We start from the raw sequence: 21,231 nt of genomic DNA, 5'->3' as shown, positions 1-21,231 counted from the left end.
ATCTATTTTTAAAGGGATGGTGAGAGGATGGAGAAACTATTTCAGTGTTTGTTGTTGGATTCTAATCACAAGTCAGAAGTCAGCAGCTTCCTTTTTTTTTTTCACCCTGCAGCTCGACCCACATTGAGCCGTGGAGCTACAGTAGGCTACACTTAGTCAGAGAGAGTGGAGAGTGATGGACGGTGATACATTGATTGTCGACACATGCTTAGACGAATTGCACACATACATCATCAGGTTATCACAAAAACAGTGCAGAAATGATATGTTAGTAGGTTAATGACAGTGTTTTCCCTGCACAAGTCTTGATGCATGACGACCACGTGTGACAGTCCTGGATGGATATTTGAGCGAAGCGAGCTTCTCTTGTAGTTAATAAAAATGAGAAGTCTTCATACCTGAACGACTGAATTGGTCGATTGGCAGTGACTCCCAACACGACCTATATCGCAGCTCCCAAAAACAACATGACGGATGCTGGTGCCCCACTGCTGGTGGACATTCGTCGGAGGCTTGCAGTTTGGTTAGATTGAGGAAAACATTGTGGTTTAGCTTAAAATATCGACGTTACTTCAGTTATATAATGTACGTGACTGAACTTAACTACACAAGTGAGTTAACTCTGTTGACTTTCACACACAAACAGCAGTCCTGTGCTTGTTTGACCCAGCCATCCTTCCTCGACCTCCTCCCTGCGTGGTCTTGATGCTACTTCGCCTGACTTACTCCTTTGCTCGCGTAATTATTACTACGGCCACTAGAGGTCATCACCTGACAATAAACATAAATATGGATCCTAATAAGTTGAGTTAAATTCAGTTTTTTTAAAGTCCATGTCATGGATGTAATCTTGACCGACACTCCCAAGATGCTGCTCATTCAATGTTACATTTAAAAAAAAATAAAACAATCTTTTTAGAATAGTAGTCTATGGGGGAAAATGCTATTTGACTCGCAGGGGATATTTATTTTTTTGCAGTACTGTGGTTGACCACTTGGGAAAATTGGTAGCAAGCCTAACACGGTCAAAGTAAACCAACTTTCTTAACCCTGCAGTGTGGAAATTTAGTGTACTGCTTCTGGCAGTGAGGGTAATTATGACTTCATAGACTCCACCGTACGCCCACTGCTGTAGCCCACTCTGTCATGGTTGATCCTCCTGCAGCTCTGGCAAAACAAACTTTGCTGGTTGATGTAAAATGCATCACTACCGGTGCACCAGCGCGGGGAGGTGGCCAGATGACAGATTTAGAAACTATATACTGTGAAATACACACAGATTTATCTAGTGGTGATGGGCTTTGAACTCGTTTGGCAAGGGCTCCGAATGCAAAACTCCCACGCAGCAGGTTTAATACATCTCCTGTGTGTATACAAAATGCATGAAGCATTTATTTCTTCCACACTCGCCAACTGCAGTCTGCTCATTGCACATATGTAAAACTGCAGCAATCTTTGCTAATACATCAGTGTCGTTAACATAAAGCGTCCAGCCACCAGGGTAGTTAGCCTCGACACACATCAATGCAGTGTGTTTCCCTTGAGGCCGATGCTGCATCCAAGTGATGCAGGGTTTACTGTAAAGATACACCACCCACAACTGTAAACCAAAATCACATTTTTCCGTGTCACTGCAGTGAATCCCCAGATGACCATTACATTTTTTTTTTTACTCTGGTGCACTTTCAGGCTGCAACAACCAGCCAGTTCATGAACTTTTTCCTATGTGACACAAACTAAACTGCAGCATTTGGATATTTCATAAAGTAGATGAGCAGAAAAATGAAGTTGTTGCAAATAATCAGCTGATGAAAGTAATGAACCTGAACTAACTTCTCTAACATGTTGTGTAAGTGAGATGGGATGTGTGTCCCCTGACACCTGACGGGCTGTGATGGTGAGGCAGATTCAAATCATAACTGTTACGGTTTGTATTTTATCATCAGTAGTCGAATAAAAATATTGTGGGAGAGCTCCATTTGTTTTATTTTCTCACAGTTACGCTCCATCCATTATCTCAAATCCAGTTAACATTCATCCGTCACTGTAAGGGCCCCTGGGAAACTCCCTGTTATCTCTCCCATCTTCCTCTATCCTGTTTTCTTAGCTTTCTCTCTCATCCGCCTGTTGTTTTAGTTCTCTCTTCTCCGTCTTTTTGCTTCTCTGAGGATTTGCGTTACACGTATGGATTTCAGAGGTTGAATGGCAAGAAAATAGAAAAGTGGGTGGAAGAGATAGAAAGCGGAGAATGGGCAAATACCGTCGAGGGAAGAAGACAAAAGAGGGGAAATGTTTGAAAAAGATGGAGAGCGCGGAATCGAAAGACCTTTTAGGGATTTATCCCACGATTGTTTTTATCTCATTGTTTTGGCTGTAAGAGCCCTCGAATTCCACTCTCATCAACTTGTTTCCCACAGCTTCCACCAGCTGCCTTCAGCAAAATAATCACTGATAAAGACACTGTGTGCCACCTCCCCAGAGCCAAACAACAGACAGACTAAATTAGACACTGGCTGGTGAACATGGTGAAGCATCTGAGGATTTAGATTCTTCTCCGGAGCTGGTGAAAACTGAACTGAAGATAGATTTTGTGAGATGACCAGAAATTCCTCTGAACTAAATGTGTAATGTGTCGTCTTCTTGGAGTTCTTCTGCTCCGTGTGACGTGAAATGAACAGATGCAGCGTTAATAATTTGATTATATTGTCTAATGCTCTTCTGCTTATTGTCTGGTTGGGCTCAGGCACAAAAGCTGCTTGGTTAGGGTTCGGAGAAGATCATATTTTGGCTGATCTGGTTCTGTCGGCACAAACACGGCTGGACAGTTTGGCAACTAAACCAAATTTTTTTTGACGAGACATCGGGAGGTTTTCCAGCTGTGATTGTCCCGATGTCTCATCCAAAAAATTTGCTTTAGTTGACAAAATGTCCAGCCGTGTTTGTGCCGACAGAACCCGGTAAGCCAAAAAATAGGATCTTTTCCTGAAGTATATTCAGTTGTTTCGAGCGTAGAAATGTTGAAACATTGTCTGCAACAGCGTCTTGGACGCTGTAACACCACAACCAGTCCTTCCATATCCTGACAAAAAGTCCACTCATATGTGTAATGCGGATACAAAATGGCACATGGCAAAAACAAAGCTAGGAGAGCAGTTAAATGGAACCAAAACAGTAAAGATGTGATCTGGAAAAACAAACTACTAAGATTATACTGTCAACCACTGCAGAACTGGAGCAGGTCAGAGTGGATTATCAATATCAAGTCCCACATTTCAGATACAAGTAATCATGGAAAGAAATACTGAAACTTACTTGTTGAGCAAGTTGGGTTTTTTACGCCACGTCATGGTCTTGTGTGACTCAGTGGTTTGAGTCAAACCTCCAGCTCCCACAGGATTATCCATCCTGGAAACATATGCACTCACATTACCATAAAGCATTCTGGGTAAAATCATCAAACACGTTCCATATGTTTTGTGTTATGTTGTTTTATATATCCACCGTAACTGTCTTTGTAACCTCAGATTATCATTTGTTATGTTTAAATACCACTGAAAACTTGCTTTTTTGTGTGTTTTGTCGAGTTTCAATGATTCTGTCTTTCTCGCTTCTTGTTTGTATCAGAATGTGTGCAGAGAGAAATGTGTGTGTATCTGGATCGACAGAAGAGGCAAGAGTGACAGGTTCAGCAGCAGCAGCACTTATTGTCCTTGGAAATGTGTGTGAAAGTGTTTGTCGCTCTGAGTTCACGAGTTGAAAATCAAATAGCTGCTGATGTTTTCACACCCAACACCAAGACTCCTTTCTTTTTCTTTTTCCAAATAGCTTTTGGCTTATATTTCTTAATCCAAGTCCTCTGGATTACATATGAGAACTGTTGTCACAAGACAATCTGTCACATGTGGTTTTGAACTTGATGCCACAGTTTGTTTTTTCTGTGATTAAAACTTAAAAGGAAAGCTTAATGGAAAATACTCCCTCAGATATGTATAGCATGACGTGTTATCAGTGTGTAATGTTCAATGCATGCCAGGAGTTACACACTTTAATATATACCATTCGTAAACCAAAATTAGTGTGTATGTAAGCTTGGGTGGGTAAACTCGCTAAAACCAGGCGATTGGCGACTTGGCTGCATTGCATTCTGGTCTATTGAGATAACTTTCCTGCAGAAAAATGGTATCCCTACATGTTTTTAATGTTACTGTGGAGTTGTCCTTGTTCGACTGTTGTACATTTGTGCAAAAAGAAAGTTTTGCACGTTTATTCATAAGAAATGCCATCAAAGCTTGATGATTACTGTCAGTATCATCAGCTCTGCCGTTATTGACATGGAAATATATTGACTCTAGCCTGTTATCCACAGGAATGTGAAAAAAATAACAAAACTGACCCAAAAATGTTGGCTTTGGGATGATGGTTTTCCACTACTTAGCTTAAGTTTAGTTTGTTTTTGGAAATTCCTCTGAGGAGGAGAAACTGTGTATTATGTGATGGGTTTAAGAATCATAAGTGTCATAAGTCTTCCTTTGCTACGCCTTCATTTTCAGTTAAATGGACATAAATCTCCACCTTCCTTTAACTTTTTCTTTCCTCTCCGTTTTCATCCCCCTCCCAGGTGGTGACAGCCATGTTGGCGGTGTGTGCGAGGCTGCTTTTGCTCCTCCCTTTGGTTTGCTGCGTCCCCTCCCCGTCCAGACCTCCTTCCAGACTCTGCAGGCGGTGCTGCGACCACACGGAGCCGCCAGCAGTCACGGCCCAGTATCAGATGCCTGAGGTCCGCACCGTCATCAACATGACCATCCTCAAAGGTACCTCAGAGCCTGGGTTAGCTTCTGAGCACTGCTGACTTGAAGTTGGCTTCCTGTCTGTTTGGTTTGGTTCTTCTGTTTCCAGTTTGTCCTTTTGGTTCTTGCAGGATGGAAGCTCGCCTTGTTTACTTGTGTGTCTTTTAGATACTGCGCTTGAAAAGAAAACAGTGTTTGTGGCTGCACGTTCATTCACAGAAAAACCCATTCTTGAATATCTGTGTTACCATCTCCCGCGTCAAGCTTCGTTTCCTTAATCAGGTCACTTCTTCTGCTTTTTCCAGATGGCTGTCCGTCTGGCACGACTAGTATTTAATCAGAAGAGTAATCATGAACATTGTAATGGAACAGCGGCGCTGAAGTGTAGCCATGCGTTGATGGTTAAATGGCACTGAGACAAAGAAGTGAAACCGTCTTTGACAAGGAAAATGAGACACTCAACAGATATAAACAACCTGGAACCACTTAAATATAAAAAACAACCTTGGTTCAAGATTTTTTGAAAGAATGAGGCTACCAAGTAACAGTGACTCTAATAGCTTTTGACAGTTACTGTCATCGGAAATACATGTCAACATATGAATATATGTATAAGGGAAGAAACCGAAGTAGAAGCATGACAAGTAGAGAGTCTGCACATGAGATCAAACCTCCAAAAATGATGCCTTTTTTAGCTTTAAATTCACAAACCACATCATTTAATCTGCTTGTAGAATCGCATCACCATGTCAGTATTAAAACAGATTTATACTTATATAAGTTGGACTTTATATCAAAATTCCACAGTCAAATGTGTGACAGCTTGCATGAGATGATATTTGAGAGTTTGTACTTTTCCTGTGGCCTTGTTTTTACGTGTTTGTTTGTGCAGGCGTATGTTTTAAGACCGGGGGAAACAGAAAGAGATGGAAAAAAGTTACAAGAGAAAAGAGATTAAAACTACAAGGATTTTCTAATATCCAAGAAACACACTCTTGCAGCTGGACAGGGATTTGTGAGAACATGTGTGTCTAATATCAGAGCCAGAGAGGCCAACCCAACCAGAGCAATCCAAACGATGTGTCATTGCTCCGCTGTTTTATCTGCTGGGTCCTTTGATAAGTGGACAAGCCAAGACTGTTCTGACCCGCGATCAACCCCCGAATCAGTCCAAGTGCTGAACCATGAAAAGAAAATCTTACTTTCTTTCTCTCGTCTCACACACGTACAGAAACGATGCATGGACACACATAAGTTTAGGTATTTTGTAGTGCAGATGAATCCACAACTGTTCCAGTGATGAAATCCAAGTTAAATGTTGATGTCTTGGACACAGTTTGTTTCACAGAATGTCTTTGCAACTGCAGCAATAATTTTTTATTGGGCTACAAACTAACGTCTAGCAGGCTTTGGTGCGAGTCGTGTTGGAAATACATATGGGGAACGTCTGTGAATCGGGACGATGTCGCCAAGACGTCGGCAAAGTCTTCCCAATTCACAAATGCCCAGTACTACAATAGCCCAATACTACATCTGTCCGACACAACTCAACCTTCATGGCAACATCTGCAACACAAATGCGTGCTATCTGGGTCCTATCCTATATGTCCTAAGTGCTGTATCGTAGGCAACTGGACTTGAGTTTGTTGAAGACGTTTCACCTCTCATCCAAGAGGCTTCTTCAGATCTAACTAACTGGAGGGGAGTTGCAGGCTTTTAAACCCTGTGTGGGAGTGTCCTTACATATCTGGGTATGAAACATCTCTGATTGACACAGTGCAGACATGTACAATAAAAAGACAACAGCAACTCCAGCCAGAACCTGATCACCCCGCTGCTGTCTGACAAGCGATACAGAAGTATCCTCTGCCGTACCACCAGACTACAGAGAAGCTTCTTTCCTCAGGCTTTTTCCGGAAGTGTGGCTAAATTCGTCCTCTGCACTCCGCCTGAGTTCAGTTTATTTATTTTTTTTAGATTTAATATTTAATACACCTATAAAAGGACTACAACTATCATTTAGTCGTACCATCCTGGCTGTATAATAACTGAATAGATCGAAAAAGAGGTTGAAGTAGCGACTGCACATCATAACTTTTGCACCTTTTATTGAGCATTAAATGATTCAATTCATTCTGACTCAAAATGTTATTTGACATTCAGGTCATAGTTAGGGCAGCCAGTGAGGGATCATGCTTTTGTTGCAAGCAAACTGAAGAAAAAAAACAACATGCTTTCTGAACTCTTTCAGTCCTCTTTCTTTGTTCAAGGTCTTCGATAAGTTGAAGGAAAACAAATCAGAAAGTCTGAGAGCTATCAATACCTGAGGCAGGAGCTGGATTTATGTCTCAGATAGACTCACAGCAGCCATTTTGACATAAAACAGTCAGTTAAATACAGGTGTTACCAATAATTAAGAGTCAGTCAAACGGAGTGAAGGTGCTGCTATTGTGCATGTTGGCTCACTAGAAAGTCTCGGCTACACTAAATGGAACAGAACCTTCATTAACTGTCATTAATTAAACCTGTGTTTACCTTCTAGTTCATGTCAGTATGGCTGCTGTGAAAACGGTCTATCGTTGCTCTTCTGTGTAGACAAGGCAGTGAAACGATACATGGAGTGCGATGAGGAGGTCTCATCAGGCGCTTTCACCCGGCCCTGAACCTGCTCATGTGGCAGAAAACACACAACAGTAAAGCCTGCTTTAAGTGTTTGTGTGTGTGCATGTGCTTTGTATGTTTGCATGTGCATGCTGAAGTGTGCGCTGTTGGGTTTCGCTCCCACAAAGCTGTGGTGATTGGATTTGAACGGCGTGGCCCGCAATCAGCTAGTCAGCCGATCTCAGTTTTTAGCGAGCCAGATTTGTCAAAAGAAACCGGAACACTCAGTCATGGACAAAGCCATCACTTCCCCCACACGTTTTTTTTTTTTACATCACACACATCATCAGCTACAGGATTAAATTGTATTTTTAAACACCCTGAAGACATTCAGGAGGTTCCACTTGGCTTAGGTACAGTGGAAATACAAAATGCGTGATCTCTTGTTTGGGATTTTTACATTTGCTGTCTGTTAGCCTTAAAAGACAACACATGTTAATCAGCAGGAATCCTCTGGATCTGATTTGAAATGCTTAAAATGTCAAGTCAGTATGTCTTGCTTTCCTTTTTAGCATTACAATTTTAAAATGTTGTGATTTGGTATAATGCGTACCTTGCAGGAAATCTTTCAATGGTGTTCAGCGACCGGAGGAAGGTGTCAGTGTATCCTCCGAGTCATCCGAGTCGTCGAGTCGTACCCCACTGCTGGGTCACAGTCCACTTTTTGACACGTATCCAATCTGTTGTGAGCAAGTGGGTCAACACAGTGGAAACTCAAAATGTAGAAATGTAGTGAATCTCCAGAGCAGTGATTTTATTTCAAAGCACCGTTTCTCCCCTTCCTAAGAGTCTTTGTTATGCTGCGTGCTGTCACATTACTTATAATGTTTAATGCTTAAATGTTTGTTTTTAGTCATGATTCCACTCTCATGCTGTAAAGCAAGTGTGTTGAGAAGACCCAGTTAGCCTTTTTGTGTATTTATTTACATTTGTGAAAGAAGAAAATAGTCTCCTCACAGCAGGAAGGACCTTGAATCCGCAGACAGGTGGAATGAATGAATGAATGAGTGAATGAATGGGGAAAAAACTTAAGTGGTCTGAAGTTGTACAATGTGTTTACTGTGACTTGATGCCTAAAAGGAAACATTTTGACTCTGAGGACCAGACAGGAACCACTGTTCTTAATTTTATATGTGAAGCTGTAGAAATCCCATTTTTTTTGGTACTTGCTTTATATTTTTAGCCAAATGTCTGAATCCCTCTGGATTGATTACAGTACATTCAGATCACCTGTGTGCAGGAGGTGGAGACTGCCTCCTAATTAAAGATTGTGTGACGACGCCCTTTTGTGAAGATTGTTGAGATTTCTTTGCAGTCCTTGTTTTTGTCCTCCGTTTTGAGCATTCTGCAATCGAGCTGAGAGACGGTTCAACTGACCTGCATCAGGGCCACGCTTAGTACCATTTGTGCAGGTTTGGCTCCAGGTCTGCAGGTTTCCTTTGTTTATCTTCACTCAACCCCTTGACACCCAAGCCCCTTTATACACCTTTCATTTTTTTCACACTTTAAAGGGTGGTGAAAGGAATAAATGTAGTTTCATAACCCCTGAAGAGGCATTTTGTCATTATTATTGAAGAGGTTTTTGTGAGATTTGGGTTCACCATAAATACGTTTTAAATATTTAATGTTTTGGGACTGGTTCTCAGGCATTTTCCCAGCAGTACCGCTACAAAGCTATTTATATACAGTGTGACAAAACACTAATATTACCCAAAGCTTTGTACTTAACCCAGTAGCATTAGCTAGCTAGCTGAATAACAGGAGCAGAAGCTGTGTAGTGGGAGCGCACCGTTGTTGTCGCGAACTTGATCGAAATAGCACTGCCTCATGCAAGAAAACGCCAAACAATATCATAATGAACGTAAATAATGGACCAATGAATGATCACGCTTTAGCTTAAAACACCTGTGTTGGTTACAACTAACAAGGTCTCATTAAAATCACCCGGTTCTGTCATCACAAACACAGTTTGAGGTGTCCCAATGTCTTTTCAAATACATCTGTTTTTGTCAGCAGAACAATTGTCCCGACGTCGCCCTTAAAAATACGGGTGCCACATTTACAAATGTTGAAACTGCATCCACTTGGCACCTGTAACTCCCATCCCCTCCCCCGTGATGGGACACCTTTTTTGTACAAATGCCAATATAATGTAATATGACGCATATCAGACTTATTTGCAGAAACATTAACTGCTCACATTTTATCCCGGAGACTGGGCTGTTGGATATGAGTGGATATTTCCCTGTAATATTGAAAGGGAAAGCGAGGTCACAGTCTCACATTGCACCAGGCTCTTATTTGATTTCAGAAGAAGCGGTTCAGGCCGTCGAGCATAGAAGTGCTGCTAAGCTGCTGTTTGTGGAAACTGCTGTAACTCTCCTCCGGGCTCTTTGTGCGGACATTGGTCACAGCTGGACTGATCATTGAGCATCTGTCCAGGGGATCACTGGTGTGTTCGCCTCAGATCTCCAGGAAGTGTTGGTCAGGGTGAGCGAAGGGCAGCAGTGTGGCTTCTTCCCGTGTGGTTTACTCAAACCAGAGGTGCTTTAACTCATGACCACAATAGGAAAACATCTACGCAAAACAACTACAGTATAGCAATATTTACTTGGAGCTTCACAGACCTAAATATATTCATGTTTGAAGCTTGACAGCTGCGGAGGGGTTGACTTTTGTCCAAGTTATTTGGAAAGTTTCTTTAGCCCAGCCAGTACAGAAGCATGTGACCCCTCAACTCAATGTGGAAATCACAAACTGTCACTAACATCTCCTCCAACTGTTACTGGATGTTTTTGTTTCACAGTTTAGACTGTTCATCATTCAGTGAGTGTTGCTTTTAGCTTGCGGGCCTGTTGGTTTTTTTTTTCTGTTTTTATTTATTACAGCTGCTTCAGATTGATATGGTGATGAAGTCCTATAAGCAGTGTCACTTGATTTTTCAGAGCAGAGAGGTTTTTGTATACTTGGAACAATAGCAGCGCTCAAAATGTTCACTTACCCCGCAACATTTCAGTTAGGAGTGGTGACAGGAGGATATACATAAGCTCATTCATCATTTTCAGAGCTTGCTGTCAAGTCGTGTATAATTTAAACAAAACCAGGCGGTGTTGGGTTGTTGTGGCAGCGAAACAGGATACAGCAGGGAATATAAAAAAAAGGGCTTATACCTCCAACGGACTATTTTAAAACTATTTTAAGAGGCAAATGTGAAGTAGAATATAAACTGTAGACAATTTGAGGGAGAATAAGGATGGATACCACCCCCCTTGTTAACCCCCTGAGACCGACATATCCAACTAATTTTCATCGTTTCCAAACGTAAATTGGAGCTCCTTACTTTTTTTCCCCGGTGAAAGCTGGCAGCTCTGCAGCTCCAGCAAAGCTCTTACAGGAGCTGAATAATCCAGCCTGGACCTCAGGTGTCTTTTGGTGGACTTTGTACAATAAATCCATAATGATAGATCCGATTTATGAAACTTCTTCTGTGAATATTTTATCCACTTTTCGATGATGAAAATTAACCCTTGAGGGGTAGGTGGAGCGTCACCGACCGAGCTGCTGTATTTGACGAGTTGCCACTACACGCTGGACCGTTTTTGAACTTATATTTCCTTTTCTCCAGCCTGGTGCTGAAATTCCTGACTTCAAAACTCACCTTTTAAGCCTTGCCCTCCTTTTTTGATGCCCTTTAGCCTTACAAGATCTTCCCTACTAATTGAAATCAATGCTATTTCCGTTCCTGAACGTCCTTAATGGAGGTCAATGGAGGTCATTAAAAGGTCAGCATTGACTCGGCATTTAAAGTTACTGTCATCTAAACAGACCCCCGTGACACATTTCTGTCTGAACATTTTGTCTCGCAGTCCATCAGGAGCACAAAATAAATCCGAGCATTGCTTTAACGAAATTGCTTCAGATTTATAAGTGGGATTTGGACTGTCACATGTGAAAGCCCTGCTGCAATTTGTTTCCATTTCACGATCTGTTACCGTTTATCAAAGACGGAAAAGCCTAATGGCATCGTGTGCACGTCAAAATGAACGGTGTGTTTTTGCACCGAGAGCTTTGATCAAGTCTAAGACCTGTTTTATTTTATTCACAGCTGCACAAGTTCACATCCATAAATCAGAAATATTCTTCATGCACTTGTCTGGTTCAGCCAATTAGTGATAAAAATCAAACAGTCTGAACCAGCTTTGACTGTCAGTGGGTACAATGAGGACTAATTTCCATCTCCGCTGACAAAAGGAGACAGCTGTGTTATCACAATGAGCAATCTATTTAATTCTCTATGAAAAAAAAACACATTAAGAGCTCAAATAGTTTTTCTACACACTCAAGAAGAAGTGCTCTGAACCTTTCCTGATTATATTAAATGATTAGATTGTTGCTGGTGCTTCATTATGTCGGTAGCTTTTTATTTTTTTTTAGTGTAGCTGTTTGAAATGGAGCTAGTTTTAACTACTTTATTTACAGTGAGGTATTTTAGTCCAAATATATAAAGGTCGGGCCTCTCCTGGGGGTCACAAGATAAATCTGATGGGTCATGATCAACTATTTATAGGAAAGTTTAGGTGTTAAATGTCTCAACTCATCTGAAACATGACAAGGGGCCTCAACCAGACATTGCTTTTTTTTTTTTTATCATGTATCAGTCCCAATATTTGGTAGTTGCTATCATTTTAGCTGGATGACACAATCCCTCTGGCTTTGGATTGACTGCAGTAGATTCAGGTCACCTGTTGTGCAGGGTGAGGAGACTTGGCTCCTAATTAATGATTCAGAGCAGCTTTGGGCCATTCCCCTCAACTTTTGTGAAGGCTTACGAGACGCACTGCAGACCTCATCCTAACTGATTGTCAGCCAGAGACTCTGTGTTTAGGCCCATTGAGATTTCTTTGCTGTCTTTTGTTCTTTCTGATTCTGGGAAGTGTTGAGCCTATTTACAAGAGAGTGGTTTGCCTTACAATGGCCCGGGACCTTTTTAGGTTTCTTTCATCTTCACCGACCCCCAAACCCCTTTGCTTGTTTTCAGTTTCATTGGGCAAACTTCAAAGTTACATTATTCTCTAGCAAGAAGCATTTTTTTCATTATCAAGAGTTGGGATTCCCCATATACGTATATGCCACAACAAGTCAAAACGTTTAGGAACCACACATATATAATCTTTAACTGTAGCTTTGGCTACATGGACCGTGTTTCTTCAATCTGATTTGAAATTGTTCTGATTTAGAGATTTCAGCTTCACCGTTTGCAAAGACGTTAAATAAAGTAGATAAGACGTGCGTTGACATGCCTCCAAGGGTCCTTCAGTAATCAGAAGGTAGCAGGTTTGATCCAGAGCCAGAGTGTCATGTCTGCATGTTGAAGTATCCTTCAGCAAGATACTAAACCCCAAATTGCTCCTGATGAGCAGGTCGGCACCTTGCATGGCAGCCTCTGCCATCACGATGAATGAGTGTGTGTGACAAGTGTTTGAAGGCGCTTTGAAAAGGCGCTGTAGCAGCCTCTTTTCATTCACATCACCTAATGTTACCCCAAAGTGTGTTAAACATGTACAGAAAGAATATATTCTATCAGAGAGAAACGATTGGATTACTTTTCTTACTTTACTTATGCTCCTGATGATTCTGTCTTCACCACTCACCTGTGTTTCTTCTTGTCTGCCCAGGTGATAAAGGAGACAGAGGTGATAAGGGTACACCTGGCAAACCCGGCCTAGAGGGACCCCCTGGCGTCAGAGGCCCCGTAGGGCATAAAGGCAGCAAAGGCCAGGCGGGTTCCCCCGGAGACGCCTGCAAGATCCCTCACTCCTCCTTCTCCGTGGGACGCCGCAAGTCCCTGCACAGCGTGGACTACTACCAGGCGCTGGTGTTCGACACGGTGTTCGTCAACCTGCACGAGCACTTCAACATGTTCAAGGGCAAGTTCTACTGCTACGTGCCGGGGATCTACTTCTTCAACATCAACATCCACACCTGGAACTTTAAGGAGACGTACCTCCACCTGATGCACAACGACAAGGAGCAGGTGATCCTGTACGCTCAGCCCAGCGAGAGGTCCATCATGCAGAGCCAGAGCGTCATGATGAACCTGGCGCTGAACGACGAGGTGTGGGTGCGACTTTACAAAAGGGAGAGGGAGAACGCCGTTTACAGCGACGACGTGGACGTTTACATCACCTTCAACGGATACCTCGTGGCACCTGGCATCCAGTGAAAACGGGACAGATGGAATAATGAGGAAAATCTCTGGGTCGGATTATTTGGTCTTGTTGCCATGGATACTGCTTTTGTGACTAAAAAGGAGAACTAAACAGAGGACGTTTACAAGTTTGGTGCTTATTAAATATTCCTTTCAGCCTGGAGAGGAAACATACTGTGCTTTCTTAAAATGAGGACTGGCCAAAAAGATATTGGAATCAAAAGGAAAAATAATAAAGAGAGAACGGTAGCAGAGCACACAATTAGGAAGGAATGTTGAATAACTTCCTTTTGAACTAGAAATACACTTTTGGTACAAAGCAAATCATTTTTTCCTACTTGTGTGCTGTGTTACTTCGCCTCCTTGGGTCACTCCTTTCAGGGACTGTGTGTATCAACACAAGTTGTATCAGGAGTCATAAATCTGTGCAATCAGCTTTGAATTTGTGCCATGGTGCTTCTTAACAGGAACGGAGAGTATTGTCTGATTAAATGTGTTCGGCAACTGATGTCATACCTTTTTTTTTTGACAAATGTTTCCTTTTGTGCCTTTCAGAAGTACTGTACACTTAGCCTCAAAGGGTTGGTTCTCCGAAAATTGCTGATGTCTTGCCATAGAAAGGGTGTATAACCATGCTCTTCACAAGTCTACTCAGCTCTGAGGAGCTGGAACCCCAAGTTATAATCAGTCTTATCAGGTTGGGAAGGGTCTCTGTTCACTGTCCGAGGTCTCCTTGGGAGTTAAGAACAAGTGTAAATTCATGGAGAAAGATTCAGCTAAGATATTACTTTTATATTTCAACCATGGCTGCTTGTCAGTACGTGCATCATGCTGCTGCTGATCAGATCTAATAACCCTCTGGTGTATCTGCCTTGATTTTGGTCTGTTTTTTGAAATTTAATTATGTATGTTGGGTTCAGGGAGGCTTCTCACAAGTTCATTTCATGGTCAGCATTCGCCCTTGGGAACGTTCTGTGCTGAAGAAATGGTGCCAGTAAAAAAATGTTAAGTGCAAGTGGAGTTTCTAAAAAAAAAAAACCTAACTCCAATCTGTAGCATTTACTAGGATCTGTTGCCAGGAATGGGATATATTCATAATTATAGGTCCATTGGTGTACAATCACCTTACACTAAGAATCATTGTGCTTTCGTTACCTTAGAAAAGGCCACAGAGGGAGCAGGTCCTCTTCCATGGAGTCACGTACCAACATATTTCTACAGTAGCCCTGAATGGTCACACCAAACACTGGGGAGAGGGAGGCGAGGGGTATTCACTTGGTCACCGCTAGATGTAAAATCCTTGACACTGGACCAAAGTTACGTGCATATCTAATGCCTAATTTTTTTGCAATTTTGGTGAACTGACCCTTTAAACACAAGTGTATCCCAACATATCAAAAATGGAAAACAAAGGTGCTTCTTTACTAAATGCAGGAATACATTAGGGTTTGGATGATTTGGATATATATTCTTACTGAGACTTCAGACTGCAGAGCAGTTCATGTAAATAGTTGTATTATAGCTGTCTTTATAGCCTGTATCTGTGCTGCCACTCGTGCTGTTGGGGCTTGATTGTGTGTGTTTTTGTAAACAATATTTCTTCCTTCACGAACAAAGTCTCTTTGTTTTGTATCACTTGGCAACAAAAAGACACTTGATCATGAATAATTAAACGTTTTCAGAATCTCACATGAAATCGGGAGCCTGTATTTTGCATTTTAGATGTCAAAATGTCACTTTTTTTTATTCTTATTAAACCACACTGCACATCATCACATTTCTGCTGGGACACTTTCCTCACCCTCCTGAATCTTTACAAATGACACCATCTGGCTTTATGACTTGGCTTTCAATCAAGCCACTCAAGGGAAATCGTATTTGAGATTTAACCCCCCAAAATTGGCCAACGCTCTTAAATAAACAAACAAACAAACTAGTGAACAAAAACCCATCTCAAACTCCGAGACAGCGGATGGCTCCGCAGCATGCCAGCTCCATCTGTTTGGCCATATCTCTCCCATTAGCTGTAATGCTGTCCTCAGGGAGGCTTTGCTAGAGGAAAAGCAGACTGCAGCGTTGTAAATACTTTAAGCCTTGAGTGGAGATCTGAAAAGCTCTATTGGGGAAACAAAGCAGGACATCTGAACAGTTTCCTGGATCGTCAGCCCAGACCGGTGGAAGACGACGCGCACAGTACCCAGGCTGCTACTTACTGGTTGATTTAGTTCACTTGAGGTGTGTTTGGCCTCGTTTTGGTTTGTTTAACCTTAGTTTTGCAATTAAGGACAGAATATTTTAAAAGTAGTTAAATGAAGAAGTCAAGAGTGTGGGAATAAATTGACAAAATGAGAGTTTTGGCAGCTGATGAAAAAATATAATACACATCAAAGTCAATTTAATGCAACAGTGGGGTCAAAAAATGTGGAAACGACAATAAAAATGCATCAAGAACACGCAAACCAAATACACTAAAGCTGGTCGAATGACGAAAAATTGCATGCCCAAACTTTCAAACAATTTTTTTGCTCATTGTCAGCCAATTAAATATAACAACATGCTGCATTTTAACTTGGTACTTTCACAGCCAGTTTCAACGATCAGCCCCATTAACTCAACTTTTACAACACTGGTGAAATTAACTGGCCAGTTGAGGCTGTTTCACTTAATCCTGTTCAACAATAAACAATCAGGTGCCATAAATTCTCCTTCAATTATCCCTGCTGAGTGCAAAACACGAACAGCGTGTATATCTCCAGATATCCAGCCACTGTCTTGGTTCCTCAAGCATTTCAGTGCTCAGCCTGCAGACCGCCAACACTCCCCCAGTGCTCCCAGTCAGCTACAGACCCGTTGATCATCAGAGCAACACCAGATTCCTGACTGCAAGTGAGGCGAACACTGTTCAGGAGTTTTTTGTTCCAATCAGATTTTTGTTACTTCAGCCCCTCACACATTACAACACCGTCAGTTCTGATGACCTTAAATGTGCAATGTGTAAAAATTGGCCACCCTCACGAAATTCACACTCCAAACAAATGGGGGGCAGCACATCACCAGAGTAACCACTAACTGCTGATAACTTTAAATGCCATTAGCTAGTTAGCTTAGTTAGCAGTGCAGCTAGCGATCCTTTTAGCTGACTCAGAGCACTGGGGGAGTGTTGGCTGTTTTACCACTAACACGGGAGCTTGGACCTCCCTAATCAAACTTAACTTAATGGCACATTCTGGTTATTTGTTTTAGTTTTTTGAACGTTTTTGTGTAAAATTCCTACATTTTGCACTTTTAATGCTAAAATTTAACAAGACAATTTCTGACAATGTCACCAAAACTTGACCATTGAGAGCTACAGGTTGTGCCAGTGCTGTTTGTATTTGGCAGAATTAGATTTTACAGATGTGAGAATAAAGGGTCAACTGAACTCAGCGGCCCCTTTTTTTTAAATTATTGGGTACATTTTTCAATGAACTGTGGATCTTTTACATTTTGAGAGCTTGTAACCAAAGCTAGAGGCTTCAGAAACACTTGTGCAGCGGTCTCATGAAACAAATCATTATGTTTTAATGCTCTGGTATCATTTAGACATGCTGCACCTACTTCGGCTTACAAATGGGTTACACTAACTCAAATGACCTCAAAGTTGAAAAGAGCTGGGCCTCAGATATCTGTAATTAATCCCTCGTTCATTTTGCACATGTTCATGGTATGGTAACAGCATAAAATACGACCGACTCTTCTGCTGAATGCCAATAACTTTGAACCTCTTCCAAGTCCAGACTTGTGTTGGCTTCTTTAAGGTGGTTCTCTCAATGTAAACACAAGACTTGAGTGGAGTGCTCTTTATACTGACAGGCCCACTGGAAAAAGGCTGAGAGAGAGAGAAAGACCAGACCTGGATAACAAGAGCAACATGTCGAGCAAAGTATAGAAACTTAGAAGCGGCTCAGAAAATGTTGCAAGTGGTTAAAAATGAAAAAAAGGAGCATAACCTCAGATCTTTTCTAACAGTCAGATGATAATAAAATAAAAATGGGATCACAAGATTTACAACTCGGTAGATATTGTCATTATCAGCACTTAGATCGATGTTAGCACCGTGAGGCCTTTTGCATTCCAGCGTCTCAGTACTCCTGCAGTTATGTAACCGATCAAGCAGAAGGGAAATTGGAGGGCGGAGCTGGCGTTGTGAGGGGAAGCCTTATGATAAATGTTATGAGGCTGTGAAGACAGGTTAAAGACAGTTTTATTTAAGTTTGAGAGTTTGAAGGCTGAGCCCCGTGGCTAACAGCTGTTCTCAGGGCTGACTGAACTGAAGCCTGCCTTCTCGTAGATTAGAAACAGGAAGCGAGGCGGATTGCCAAGGCAGCGCTCTCCTAATTACAACCACATGACCTCTGACCACACTCATCTGTCAGAGGGAGACAGGGCTGTGAGGGGTAGACCGAGGAAAAAGAGGGGTGAGAGCGAAATGAGTGGCCAGGAAGGACAAATAATGAAACTAGAAGCTGAATGAAAATATGTCTCGGATCAAAAGATGCAGCCCAGTCCCCCGACGGTTCCTTGAAATCACAGAATTACGACTCTTTAAAACAGAAAACCTCAAGATATAAATCTCAGCTCTACTGTTCCTACATCTACAATCCACCACTGCTGCATAACTGGAGCAGACAGGAAGGCGTGCTGAGAGAGAGCCAACTAACCTTTCATACACCCTCCAAAGTAAGCAACATCATTTCTGAGGGCTGGAGAGTTATACCCCTTTTTAGATGGCTGTGTGTGTGTGTGTGTGTGTGTGTGTGTGTGTGTGTGTGTGTGTGTGTCCTAATGGAGACACATTGAGGTCATTCTGAGTTTTATGCTGGCACCAGTCTGCAGCAGTTTTTTTGTTTTTTTCTTTCTTTGCTTCACAATTGTAAGTGATGATGTTTTCTTGGCATGTTGGATAGAAGTGAAGGGTTTACCCAAGATTTGTATATAAAATAACTGAAGGAAATTAAAAATGGCATGACTGCAATCAAGATGCATTAAACAAAAATATCCAGAATTCAGAGGTGGCTCCAAACCTATAGGGAGTGGCAGAACCGCTAACTGCTGCTCACTATGCTGGACTTGCTAGCTATCTTTGGCTGTAGCAACTAGCAGCTGTTAGCAAGTAGCTTAGTAAGCCATGATGCTAAGTTACCCGATTAGCTCGGAGTCTGCCCGCACTGCGATCTCAGATTGGAGTTACTACAGTTAACAAGGTCTCCCAGTGAGCTCAGCCGAACACCAGACTGGGACGACAGGTGATACAGTACGGAGGTGTTTCACAGCTTGTTACGACCCATCCAGGGGTGACTGGGACGCAACATGAATAAGCCCAATTCTCCCCAAAACCCAAGCAGCCACCAGGATGCAAACTTAAAGTAGTTGAATAAAGAATTTATTATTTCAACATAACTGCGATTTAACGAATAATCTCAGGATGGACTCAGGCCAACATAACAAACAAAAAGAAATCTACCTCCGGAAATCAGCTGACCTGCCGGGAAACAAAACAGAACTCAAAGACAAAGGCTAACCTCCCTGACTGGCCAAACACAGGAGAAAACAAATCAACATAAATGGCAGTCCACCCCTACAACGCAAAAGTACAAAGATGCTCTGGTGTGGCTGGTTGGATCTGTGAGGAGCGTGTGGACTTCGTCTCTCTCTGCCTCTCTCCGACGCCATCTCGGTCTTTAATAGCCTCGGCCGGATCCGGCAACCAATCAGCGCTCAGAGGAGGAGGAGTCCGGTCAGCAGGCGCTGCATTCAGAGAGGACACAAGAGCACACACATACACGCACCTGTACACGTCACAACATTACGACAGTAGTCCTAACAAGCTGTTCTGGCTCCAGGGATGATGAAGACGACAGGTACGGACAGGAGAGGTTGCAGAGGAGCGAGCGAGTCAGGCATCATCAGCAGGAGAAGAAAAGTGTGTGGAGCCGAATTTTTTCACATCTAACTCGGTGAACTGAGGATTAATTTCGACCAAACCAAAGGTGATTGTTGGAACAGTAGAAAGACGACCCAAGGTGGTTTTGTGTCCAGGTTGAAGAAAATGTGTCACACGATGAGTTAGTTAAGCTCATCCTAATTTGTTAACTTGAATTCAGAAGGTGCACATTTGTTTTATTAATGAGGAAAATATTTTGAAGAATATTTCCTTTTCTTGACATTCTGTATAAGCAAACAAAACAAACCGTCTCCTTGCATGCAACTCCCACCTAAAGTACGATTAGTCTATCGCCTCTTGAGGTCCAAAGTTGTATCATGAGACAGGATGGGACAGGACTAGACGGCTAGCATGCTAACTTACTAACTAACTAAACAGGACCAGTTGCCTACGAAACAGCAGTTAGGATAACTGTTACTACTTCACATTCTGGTCCTCTCTTACACATTGCACCTACAAAGATGTATTCTTAAGGAGAGTGGCCATAACACCTTCAGTCAGAGTGTATTAATATTTTACTGTCCTGTTCTCTGACAGCAAGGATACAGCGGTCAGAGCGTTTGTTGATACTATCCCCTCGGTCCACATTCAGAGCCTTAAAAGATCATAGTCTTCAAACTGGAGGCTTTGGCAGCTCAAGCACCATGATGCTAGAAACACCTCATAATCTCGGTTATGTAAAAACCAATAAAACCATTTAAAGATGCAGCAACACGTTTCAGATTTTTACCATTTTGGTTGATCATTCTTTCAAGATGTTAAAATGAGTTATGAGAGCTTACAGCAACTCTGAATGTGCATTACATGTATGCAGGTTTATGAATGATGCATTCAAAGGATCTATATTTGGAGTATAGCTATTGGAAATGCCAAATATATAACGTATTTGTATGTTTGAGTTATTAAAGTTGCACTTAAGCCTCAGTTCAAGGTTGACAATGAATGTTAATCCAATCACTTTAAGCGTAATGTTTTAATCCTTTAAAAGCGACAGTGAATAATGCGATCCAAATGTATTTTCCATTGCTGTGTCGCTCCCTCATCGCTCACTCTTCTCTGTTTCCCTTGTAAAAGCCTCACTACCTAATAATTGGGTAATGGCTCTTAGGAGAGCACTGCCAGACTGCTGCTGGGTGAGTCAAATATGAGGGAGGGGAGGGAGGTACATGGCACTGGCAGACACTGCTCCACGCTCTGTCGGTTTTATTTTTTCTCGCGGTGAAGGTCACGAGTTGAGCAAAGACGAGCAGATTCGGGTCTTTGCAAACGAGGTAAAATCTCGTCTTGAGCCAGCAGAGCAGGCCGGTCAACAGAGGACAGAGACGGGGAGAGTTGTTCGGAGCACGATTCAAACTTTTAAAGACAAAATCTGTAGTCGACGCATGTTCACTTCCGCTGCTGCACAGCTGCTGCTGTTGGGTCCACGTGTGCGATGCTAGATGTCATATTTCTAAGGAACACAATGATGTTTTCACAAGGCGTAATGGAGTTCAGTAAGTCAGCGACATGTGCCACGCTGTCTCTTTTCAGAGGATTATCTGTTGGTGATGTCAGGGTCTCTGTGAAAGCCTTACCCTAACACCGGAGGCTAT

General features: G+C 42.2%; 1 protein-coding gene across 1 annotated transcript; it reads left to right on the top strand.

The window, feature by feature from the left end:
• The first annotated feature begins 4,596 nt into the window (after positions 1–4,596).
• c1qtnf6b (C1q and TNF related 6b) lies at positions 4,597–14,676 on the top strand. Its single transcript, XM_084366858.1, has 2 exons — positions 4,597–4,811; positions 13,124–14,676. The coding sequence occupies exons 1-2, from the start codon at positions 4,631–4,633 to the stop codon at positions 13,669–13,671; spliced, it is 729 nt and encodes a 242-aa protein (XP_084222984.1). The 5' UTR covers positions 4,597–4,630; the 3' UTR covers positions 13,672–14,676.
• Positions 14,677–21,231: the final 6,555 nt, after the last annotated feature.

This window comes from Pagrus pagrus (genome assembly GCF_965226575.1).
Source record: "Pagrus pagrus genome assembly, chromosome: 2".
Taxonomy (NCBI): Eukaryota; Metazoa; Chordata; class Actinopteri; order Spariformes; family Sparidae; genus Pagrus; species Pagrus pagrus.
Note: the sequence above shows the minus strand (reverse complement) of the source record. Positions and strands in the feature narration are given on the sequence as shown.

Bases quoted from the DNA above. Each gene is read 5' to 3' on its own strand.
- c1qtnf6b (XM_084366858.1), top strand. From the start codon at position 4,631: ATGTTGGCGGTGTGTGCGAGGCTGCTTTTGCTCCTCCCTTTGGTTTGC. The intron at 4,812-13,123 runs GTACCTCAGAGC...TTGTCTGCCCAG, and splicing joins CAACATGACCATCCTCAAAG to GTGATAAAGGAGACAGAGGT.